This window comes from Brassica oleracea, unplaced genomic scaffold (genome assembly GCF_000695525.1).
Source record: "Brassica oleracea var. oleracea cultivar TO1000 unplaced genomic scaffold, BOL UnpScaffold01447, whole genome shotgun sequence".
Lineage (NCBI taxonomy): Eukaryota > Viridiplantae > Streptophyta > Magnoliopsida > Brassicales > Brassicaceae > Brassica > Brassica oleracea.
In genome coordinates this window covers 1-10,753 of record NW_013617982.1, presented here as the reverse complement: position 1 = coordinate 10,753, position 10,753 = coordinate 1, and the positions used below count along the sequence as shown (strand labels likewise).

At 41.2% G+C, this 10,753-nt stretch overlaps 2 protein-coding genes and 1 long non-coding RNA gene across 3 annotated transcripts; all 3 read left to right on the top strand.

The window, feature by feature from the left end:
- Positions 1-374: 374 nt before the first annotated feature.
- On the top strand, positions 375-1,827 carry LOC106321333 (protein PALE CRESS, chloroplastic-like). The gene is made up of 5 exons (XM_013759622.1): positions 375-667; positions 758-844; positions 938-988; positions 1,176-1,355; positions 1,443-1,827. Exons 1-5 carry the CDS (start codon positions 425-427, stop codon positions 1,677-1,679), a joined length of 798 nt encoding a protein of 265 aa, XP_013615076.1. The 5' UTR covers positions 375-424; the 3' UTR covers positions 1,680-1,827.
- A 5,899-nt stretch (positions 1,828-7,726) lies between these two features.
- On the top strand, positions 7,727-8,986 carry LOC106321335 (probable glutathione peroxidase 4). The gene is made up of 6 exons (XM_013759624.1): positions 7,727-7,812; positions 7,878-7,954; positions 8,042-8,103; positions 8,208-8,326; positions 8,563-8,730; positions 8,820-8,986. The coding sequence occupies exons 1-6, from the start codon at positions 7,759-7,761 to the stop codon at positions 8,850-8,852; spliced, it is 513 nt and encodes a 170-aa protein (XP_013615078.1). The 5' UTR covers positions 7,727-7,758; the 3' UTR covers positions 8,853-8,986.
- A 228-nt stretch (positions 8,987-9,214) lies between these two features.
- On the top strand, positions 9,215-10,606 carry LOC106321336. Its single transcript, XR_001266045.1, has 3 exons — positions 9,215-9,415; positions 9,551-9,659; positions 9,758-10,606. It is a non-coding gene; the product is annotated as an uncharacterized LOC106321336 (long non-coding RNA).
- The last annotated feature ends 147 nt before the right edge of the window (positions 10,607-10,753 follow it).

The following is a 10,753-nucleotide window of genomic DNA, read 5'->3' as shown; positions in this document are numbered from 1 at the left end:
CCTCAGAAATAAAAGCATAATAAAAAATAAGAGCTTTGAAACCAACTCGAATAAATATTTTAATAAATATAAAAGTCATTCCTAGTTCCTAAACCGTCTTTTCTCTCTCGAGGGTGATTTTCAGTAGCCCTCCTCTTTGCAATTTTCCAGTTCTATTGATTGTTTTTGGGGTCACCGACATTTGTCGGTGGCTCTCGTGCCCCCTTATTTAATTTCTTTTTGATTCATAATTCCAGTAAAGTATTTTGAGAGTGGTCGTGAGAGAAATATCAAAACAAAAACATGTTTTGTTTGTGTTTTCACGCCCATCGAAGTGCAGTTTCTGGAAACTATATCAGATTTCTTCCAGCATCTCTTGCTAAGACTTTGTCAAACGTTTTGTGTTAATTTCCGGTGGTTATAGTTAATCTGTGATGACTGTCCGATGGTTGAAACAAATCTGATATGGAAACAACGTCCACCAAAAAAACCGGAATGGCAAGCTCGGCAGAGGGAGAAGACGAAAGAATTGCGGCGGATGCAGCGGGAGGAAGAAGAAGAGGAAGAGAGAAAGATTGAAGAGTACCGTGAAATCGGTTTGAGGTTGAAGGAATTTCCTGAGGAAGACTTGAGGAAAGCTAGAAAGCTCGTCTCCAGCTTCATCACTGCTGCTGAGGAAGTCGAAGAGGTTAAATACTCTAAAAAACTAACAGAAACATCAAGTAGTTAGCAGTTAGATTTCATCTCTGATTGGATTATTAGGATAATTTTGTTACAGAGAATTGAAGAAGCTGCTGAGAAAGGAGAACTGGACGAGCTTGTTCTCATGATCATATGGAACCGCCTTGACCTCGCTCGCCGTGATGTAAGAAGATACATATATTCCCTGTCACCTGCGTTTCAATTTTTGTTTTTGCCTAATCAGACATGTGTGGTCTTGTATTGTGTCCTCCTTCAGGACGAGAAGGACGCTATAAGAAGTCTTGATCTCTTGTATAGAAGAGTCGAGGTATGTTTTTCTGTTTTTCTATACAAAATCTTGCTTTAGTTGCTGCTGATGCTACACATCATTTAACTTTCGAAGCTGTCCTGCTCTTCGTGATCCTTGTTGTGTCATTAAACTTTTAACTTAGAATTAGGTCTCCCTCCAGGTAATTGGGTTGAAAGTGAATCCTTATATATTTGGCTCATTTCAGACAGAGATCTTAAAACGGCAAGCAAGTCCTGCGATGAAGCTGCTGAATGATCTTCTAAACATGCATGATGGCTTTGGAGACGATGCTTGGCTGAAAGACTGCAGAAAACGAATGGCTGAGACATTCCCACGGGAAGACCCCTTCAGCATTCTAATGCCACCCGGTTTCGACATTGATATGGTGCCTCCCTTTTGTCCTTTTTTCTTTTCCTTGTTGTCTTGCTTACCTTTGCGCCAAAAAAATGAATCAAATACACTGTGTTTGCAGCATCAAGGACCGTTACGGTCGCTCGTTGAGACAGACAACACCCTTCTGAGAGTAGACTTTGTAAGAGAAGTTGATGCATTGCTGCATGAAGTGAGATTAATAGAGGAAGACGAGGAGGAAGCTGGTAAGAAAGGAGACCCTGAAGCGATAGCACGTAAGTTGAAGCAGCAAGAGAAGAAGCGAACCATCCGTCAAGTTGAAGCCCTTCTTGATTTGGCCCTCAACTTGAAGTGGTAGGTTAGGTACCAAGAGTTGTTTGTAAAGAAAATACGATACTAATAGGATTGTGGGAGCATCATGCTTTTTCTTAAGGAATATTGGTCAGATCAAAATTTTACCCGCATTATTCTGCATGATGAGGGCTTGGAAGAATTTTCTGTGGACATAGTTAAGCTCCACCACAACACTTTTTTCCTCCGTTTGGCCTCCCACGATGCACTCCTAGCTACGTAAAATGATCTTTTTTTTTGGTCAACTGAAATTCTATATCATACACGAGGAGGGAATACATTGTGAAATACATAACCAAAGAAAGAAGTAATGCGAGCAGCCCTCCTCCCAGACCCTTTGGCTTTATACAGCACCCCTTCCAGGGTAGAAGAGGAAGTGGCTCTGGAGAGACTTTGCAATGAACAGCCGCAGATGGTGGAACAAGATAATCCGGGAGACACAAGTGAGAGACCTACAAGAATAAGATCACTCATAGTAAGTTCTAATGCGACAGAGGAAGACCTGATAGAAGAACCTGTCAATTTATGTCAAAATCAGGAAGAAGAGGAACCATCACGTGATACCTTAATTAAAATAAGAAGAAGATCCGCCAGAGCTGCAAGACGAAGTCCCCTGCGCTATAGCCCAAATATTCTCAGAGGAGCCAGTTCAAAGAAGCGAAAGCTATCGCAAATTCTGAACTCACCTAGTATGGAGGCGGGTCCCTCAGAGAGAAATGCACCCATCATAGCTAAGCAAAGATCAGCTCAAGCATATACCAACTCAAATGGGGCAGCCTCCTCTCACACGAACCCACCTGTCTAGCTTATTCCAGCAATCAAGAAGAGGAACCCGGATTTTCGGGCCTCTCCACGCCCGGGTCCTTAGTAGTACTGAGCTGGAACTGTTGCGGTTTGGGGAATCCCACAACAGTCCAGCGGCTGAAGGAGATTCAGAAGAAGAATGCTCCTGACATTATATTCCTATGCGAGACCAAAAACCCCACGGAGATGATTCGTAAAGAGCTCCAGTGGTTCAACTCTGACAACTACCTTGCGGTACCCCCACAACAGAATGGTGGAGGTGGTTTATTCCTAACCTGGAGACAGGACATAGAGCTGAGAGTTAATAAATCATCAAAGGACTTCATTGATACATCTATCTCCTACAAAGGGAAAACCTTTCATGCTACTTTTGTCTACGGTGAACCGGATCACACAAAACGCCTACATGTTTGGAATGAAATATCAAATCTACAATCAACCCCAGGTGAACCCTGGTTCCTCACAGGAGATTTCAACGAAATTGTGGACAATAGTGAGAAGTGTGGAGGACCAGTCAGGGCAGAAGGGACTTTCAGTGCGTTCAGATCCTTTCTATCTACAAACGACCTATTTGATCTAAAATTCTCAGGCAGTTTCCTTTCTTGGAGAGGTCAGAGACACTCACATCTGGTGCGGTGCCGCCTGGACAGAGCTATCAGTAATAGTGAGTGGACAGAACTGTATCCAGCCTGTAGAAGTCAGTATCTCAGATTCGAAGGCTCGGATCACAGACCGCTCCTCTCCTTCCTCGATACTACACAGAAAAGAGGAAACAAACTGTTTAGATTCGACAGAAGGTTAAAAGACAATCTGGAAATCAAACAACTGGTCAAAGATGTTTGGAACAGGCACGCACACCTTCAGGTGGAACACAGACTGGCAAAATGCAGAAAATCCATTTGCGTATGGAGTAAAGAGCACCATGAGAATAGCAGCAAGGCCTTGGAAGTTTTAAAACATAATCTGGAGGAGGCTATGTCAGCCCCAACAGCAGATGAGGACCTTATTCGAGAGATCAATAAAAAACTACTCCATCTGTATAAAGCTGAAGAGAATTTCTGGAAACAAAGAAGTAGACAATTGTGGTTAACGTTGGGAGATTCAAACACATGTTATTTTCATGCTACTACGAAAGGAAGAAAAGCCAAGAATCGAATGTCAGTTTTAGAGAATGAGGAAGGAGTACCTTTTTATGAGGAAGAACAAATCTCTGAGGTTATTTGCAACTACTACTCTACCCTCTTCACGGCCACAAATTTTGACAGCTCACAGACGGTAGCAAAAGCACTGAAGCCCTGTGTATCTCGTGACCAAAACGAGAAGCTGAGGGCTATCCCATCAGCTCAGGAGATCAAAGAAGCTACTTTAGCTATCCACCCTGACAAGGCACCGGGGCCAGACGGCTTCTCAGCCTGTTTCTTTAAAGCCAACTGGGAGACGGTAGGGCCAGCAGTTGTAGAGGAAATCAGAAGCTTCTTCATCACAGGGACCCTCGCACAGTCAATCAACAAAACAGTGGTCAGACTGATTCCCAAAATAACAACAGCAAAGAGAATAGAGGAGTACAGACCTATTGCATTATGCAATGTCTACTACAAGATTATTTCAAAGCTACTATCTTTAAGGCTCAAACCGGTTCTAGCATCTATCATTTCTGAGAATCAATCAGCTTTCATCCCAGGACGTACGATTTCAGACAACGTACTTATTACTCACGAAGTGCTACATTTTCTAAAGAACTCGAAAGCAGAGAAGAAATGCACAATGGCAGTGAAGACTGATATGTCCAAGGCGTACGATCGGGTTGAATGACACTTTATATCTACAGTCCTAAAACGGCTAGGGTTCGATGCTAGTTGGATAAACTGGATCATGCAGTGTATAACAACGGTATCATACTCCTATCTAGTGAATGATTCAGTTTATGGCAATGTAATACCTCACCGAGGAATTCGCCAAGGAGATCCCCTGTCGCCCTATATCTTCATTCTGTGTGGAGAGGTCTTGACAGGACTATGTAGAAAGGCTGAGAGAGATGGAACACTCCAAGGGATCAGAGTAGCAAGAGCTTGGCAGATGAAGCAAACCGTACAAGTTGTGAGAAATTGGTACAAATACTCTCAGAATATGGCAAGGCCTCAGGACAGAAGATAAACAAGCTCAAATCCTCCATTACCTTCTATTCAAAAACCCCGGAGGAAGTCAAGACTACAGCAAAAGCGATCCTGGGAATCAATAAAGTAGGAGGCTTAGGCAAATATCTGGGTCTGCCAGAACACTTTGGAAGAAGGAAGAGAGACTTATTTACCTCTATTGTGGACCGCATACGCCAAAGATCCCTGAGCTGCTCAACACGCTTCCTCAGTAGAGCAGGGAAGTTAACTCTACTAAAAGCAGTACTCCAAGCGATACCAACGTACACAATGAGCTGTTTCCAAATCCCAATAAGTCTCTGCAAACGAATACAAACGGTGTTAACAAGATTCTGGTGGGATGGGTCTGATGGTACAAAAAAGATGTGCTGGGTCTCTTGGGATCGTTTGACTAATCCAAAAGCTATGGGAGGATTGGGACTAAGGGACATTCAGTTGTTCAATCAAGCGTTACTGGCTAAACTGACATGGAGAATCATCACGGTCCCTGATTGTCAACTAGCTAGAATCCTAAAAGGAAAATACTGTCAGAGACAAGGCTTCCTAGATACAAATCTACCAAGTGCTTGCTCACATGGATGGAGAAGTATCCTTTTTGGGAGAGACCTCCTAAAAGACAACATTGGAAAGGCCATTGGTAATGGACAGACAACCGCAGTCTGGAAGGACTCATGGATCTCCCTAGACGACAATGTTAAACCCTATGGACCTATTCAAGAGGAAGGTATGGATCTAATGGTCTCGGATCTCCTAACAGATGACCTAAATTGGAACAGAGAAAGGATTGAAAAATTCTTACCTGAGCTTTCAACAAAGATCATGAGCCTACATCCGAGTAGAAGCGGAATGGAAGACAGATTTATTTGGCAACCCCTACCAACAGGAACCTACTCCACACGATCGGGTTATTTCTCTGCATCCAAAAAGGCCAAACAGCAATCAACGAACACTGATGACAGTTTTAATTGGATCAGCGAGGTGTGGAGACACAAATGCTCACCGAAACTGAGACTCTTCTTCTGGTCCATCATCAACAATGCGCTTCCCTTGGGGGAAAACCTTCAAAAGAGAGGAATCTTATCAGCTACAAACTGCACAAGGTGCAATGAGCAAGAGACTAAAATGCATATCTTCTTCGCCTGTCCTTTTGCAGTGGAAGTGTGGAAGAGCATACCGCTAAGAAATGCAGTTCACATAGCTGCAGGTATGGATTTCAAAGAGGCACTGTTGCGCTTTAAGGATGCCGTCTGTTTACTGCCAACTGGGATCGTGGGCTCCATCCTTCCTTGGGTTCTCTGGTTTCTTTGGACATCACGAAACGCCCTTATCTTCGACTCAAAGGAGATCACACCTGAGGAAACTGCCACAACAGGTCTACGCTTAGCACTGGAATGGAATCAAGCCCAAGATAAAATGATCAAAAGCAACCCCTTACCTGGAAGAGCTCTAACGAAGAACAACAAGAACAACAGATCGACAACGGTTCCCCTCAGGAATAACTCGATCTCATGCAAAACAGACGCAGCCTGGAACAAGACGAGGAACAAGGCAGGGTTAGCATGGAACTTTTCAGGTCCCCAAGTATCCAGGACGATAATAGGATCCTCCACACAAGAGTTCATCTCATCCCCTCTAGTTGCAGAAGCTTTAGCAGTGCGAGCAGCCATATAAGCGGCTAAGGAGCTAGGCTTCATCAACCTCAACGTCTTCTCAGACAGTACAACGCTCATCGGAGCAATCAACGGCAGGATCCAGAGGAAAGAGTTGATTGGAATCATCAGCGATATACAATCAATCTCATCTGGATTCACCTCTCTATCTTTCTCTCATATCCCTAGATTGGAAAATTCTCTTTCGGACTCTATCGGCAAAGAGGCTCTTCATCATTCTGTAACGAGCTCTGTAGTGGGCTAACGTTTTTATTTCTTTGGACTTGGGCTTGACCCATTTTGCTTTTATATAAAGTATTTTCGTGACAAGAATAAATCCAGAGACATAGCCCTATGTAAAGGAAGCATTCATAACAAAACCGACAATGCAAAAGACCATAGTAAATGGGTTAAATTGAGCCTAAATACTTCGACATAAATGTGCCATATGGTGACCCATTGTTTATTAGGCCTAAGGCTGACATAAATGAGTTTTTTTTTTGTCAGTTCCAGTTGGAATGAGAGGTAAGGAAGTTTGAGACGTTTATGCTCCCTCCTTGTCCTCTTGAAGTACTTTTCTGTTTATCTGGAAATCCACTCTTGCTTGGAATGAACAACCCTTAGAGACATGAAAAGGCAGTTAATTACTCATCTTCTAGTGAGTCATACTATTTCTTAAGATTGTGTCCCAGGATATTGATATTTTACCTTTAATTACTGGAATCGTGGTATATGTCTCTTCTGACATTTGAAGTTTATTGGGCATTTATAATGGAGTAAGGAATCACTGGCGGTAAACCCGAAAATAATTTATTGGTATACGGATCCAGGCATGTGGCATCAGAGAGGTCATGACTAGAGAAACTTGAGAGAGACGGAAAGAGTAGTAAAGGGTGGTGTGAAAGCTAGAAGGAAAAACACAGAGGTGATGTGGCTCTAATCTAGAAAAGAGAAAGGGTAGTAATGGAAGTAAAGTGAGTGTGTACATATGATGATATGTTGTTTCTTTTGGAACCAGACAGAACCTCATGCAAAGCAGAGAGGGTGATAAGATGGTAAGAGAGAGAGAGAGAGCAGGTGTAGAGATTGAGAATATTTTAGAATCTTTATGATCTTGTTTATTTTGTTTGTCAACATTATTTGGTTATGTGGATTTTCAGCTTGGAGTATATGATGTATATTCTTCATTCTCTTGTAATAGTGTTACAGTTAAATAGTTTCTGATGCTATTTTGGAGGTGGAATTGATTGAGTAGACATCCTCGTACATGCATAGTAATATAATAATGGGAATATAGTATACACGGTTCAACTATCTTGGATTATTTCTAATGAAAGGCAAAACTTCATGTAATGAAGTGCCACAGAGAGGAAAAAGCGGAGTCCCGCTCGGAAAAAGGCCATAAATAAAAGGTTGCGCTCTCCTTGTTTTTCATTTTCGAAAGAGAGAGAGAGAGAGAGAGAGAGAGAGAGAGAGAGAGATGGGTGCTTCTGTTTCGGTTCCCGAGAGATCCGTCCATCAATTCACCGTCAAGGTAACCTTTGTGTTTAGCTTGAATATTGTCTCTCTGATTATTTTGATTAATTATTGTTTCGACAGGATAGCTCCGGCAAGGACGTGAATTTGAGCATATACCAAGGGAAAGTCCTCCTCCTTGTCAATGTTGCTTCCAAATGGTTCATCTCATTTTCTCTCTGCCATTACGTTTTCTATCTTTAATTTATTAGTGATTGATAGGCTAATCCTTTGGTTTGTACAAACAGCGGCTTCACCGAATCCAATTATACCCAGCTCACCGAACTTTACCGGAAATACAAGGACCAAGGTCTTTTTCATTTAAATTAACTTAAGTTAGAGCTTTTGTTATGCAGTTGCAACTTGCAAGCTCGCTCATGCTGTCATGCATGTTCGCTCTATTATGTATATCAGGGTTTGAGATCTTGGCGTTCCCTTGCAACCAGTTTCTTTACCAAGAGCCCGGCACGAGTCAAGAGGCTCATGAGTTCGCTTGTACGCGGTTTCAGGCCGAATATCCTGTTTTCCAAAAGGTAGGTATGTCTATAAAAATATCCTCTTTCTTTATTTTTTGTTTTGTTTTGTTTCCGGTGGTTACTTCCTCCTCAAGTTTTATTCATCTTTTAGTTATGTTAAGCAGCTACGACTTGATTGTGGTATGTTTAGATCAAGTGTAAACATAAATCAATATGTGGTTCAACAGTTACTAGCTCTGATTGATTGATAATGGGTTATATATCTGACCAAGTGTGTGTTAATGTGGGATTAGGTACGTGTAAACGGTCAAAACGCAGCACCACTCTACAAGTTCCTTAAGGCAAGCAAACCCACTTTTCTAGGTTCCAGAATTAAGTGGAACTTCACCAAATTCTTGGTCAGCAAAGATGGCATAGTGATTGATCGTTACGGCACGATGGTTACACCCCTTTCCATCGAGGTATGCACTCTCTCTCTTTTCTTATTCAAATCGTCTTATATACTATTAATTGTGTGATGCTGGTTTCATGTTTTGCTTGTAATAAGCAGAAAGACATCATAAAAGCTCTGGAAGAGGCTTGATACAGCAGACGTGATTTTTATCTCCAGACACCTAATAAATTTCGCGGTTGATTTGTAATGATAACCGCAGCTTTTATGCTGTAAATCTACGTCGTTCTTTCTTAGTTCGGTGTACATATTTTAAAAAAGATAAATGAGCCAAAATCCGAACTTAATTGGTCACCCTTATCTACAGATCCTAACTTCCGTTAGTGAACCCATTTAGCACGAAACCATTTTATTATCTACGTATTTTAGCAAAAGCTGAATATAAATTGGCCTGACTCAACTATTCTCGCTTTGATTATTTATCACAAAAAAATTTAATGGGCTTGGACCATTTTCGTTTAGATAGATAAATAAGGGTTCAATTATTTCCGGCTTACATATACGTATTTCAAGAAAAGAGATTTAGTTAGGATCCGTTTCGATACTCCGTATCCGGATGCATTTTCAGACGCGCTCCTATGGATGGATGAATCCCATTCAACCAACGGCTCTTATTCATCAAATTCAAATTTCCCCTCTACTTTACCTGCACTCGTCTCTCTCGCTCGTTAAAGCAAAATCCACCATCGAAAGAGGTACTCGGTCATTCGTTTAAGTCGTCACCGCTTGTAATTTATCTTTTACGGAGCCACGATCTCTTGATTGCTTTGTTTCCTTGATGATAATATATACTTTTTTCGCTGATAATCATCAATATCAACATCCTGAAGTTTGCAATGGTGGTGTTTCGCCATGCGAATCGAGAAGGCCGACGACGATCACGCTTCGGGACGGAAGATTCATTGAGATTGCATTTAACCTAATCCATAGAGATACAGAGTACGTGGTTTCTTATTTTACGAATTAAATTTTACATTTTTTGGGTTTTGTTTCTAAAATTCAGTCGCGTCTTTCTTACGCGTGTGTATCCAAATCAGAGAAATTCAGTTCCGAAGGAATCCCGAGAACGGAATGTGTTGCAGTCGAATCGAAACGGATTGTGACGCAAGGCAAGCATCTGCTTTTTATAGCTTGGGCCTGCCTATATAAAAGTCGTCGGGATCAGCCCATTGATCAGGTAACCCAAATCTTTGAAAATCAATTTATTTCTGGTATCATTTGGGGTTTTTGAATTTCTAGGCCCTTTAAAATTGCTACAGAGTTTTAGTCATTGCAACTTTAAAAACTTTGGGCTATTTTTCGGCCCTAGTATTTCCGGCATCACTTGGTCCTCATCTAATAATTAAGTTAAAATTTGAATTTTTAGGCTTTTTAAACTTGATTTTAGTCATTGCAATGTTTGAAAACGTGGGCTATTTATAGGCCCAACTATCGTTCGCATCATTTGGGCCTTTTTAATAATTAAGTCAATTTTATTAATTTCTTGGCCTTTTAAAATTTGTTACAGAGTTTTTAGTCATTGCATTTTTTATTAAAAAGTGGGCTACGTTTAGGGTTAAGGGATATTTTGGATAGGGCTATTATAGATTAGGATTAGGGAGTACTGTAGATTGGGGATATTATAGATTATGGGTTATGGGATTGAGGGGTATATGAGCTTATGGATATTTGAGATTTAAAGGTATATGAAATTAAGGAGTATTTGAGATTAGGAAGTATATGGGATTAAGGACTATTTATTAATAACGGGTATTTATGATTAGGGATTAAGAAGTATTTAAGACGAAAGGATATTTGAGATTAAGGGTATATTAAGGGGTATTAGAGAATAAAGGAGAATTTGAGAATAAAGTGGCCTTTGAGAATAAAGGGGGCATTTGAGATTAATTAGGGTTTAGGGTTTAGGGTTTAGGGTTTAGGGTTTAGGGTTTAGGGTATAGGGTATAGGGTATAGGGTATAGGGTTTAGGGTTTGGGGTTTAGGGTATAGGGTTTAGGGTTTAGGGTTTAGGGTTTGGGGTTTGGGGTTTAGGG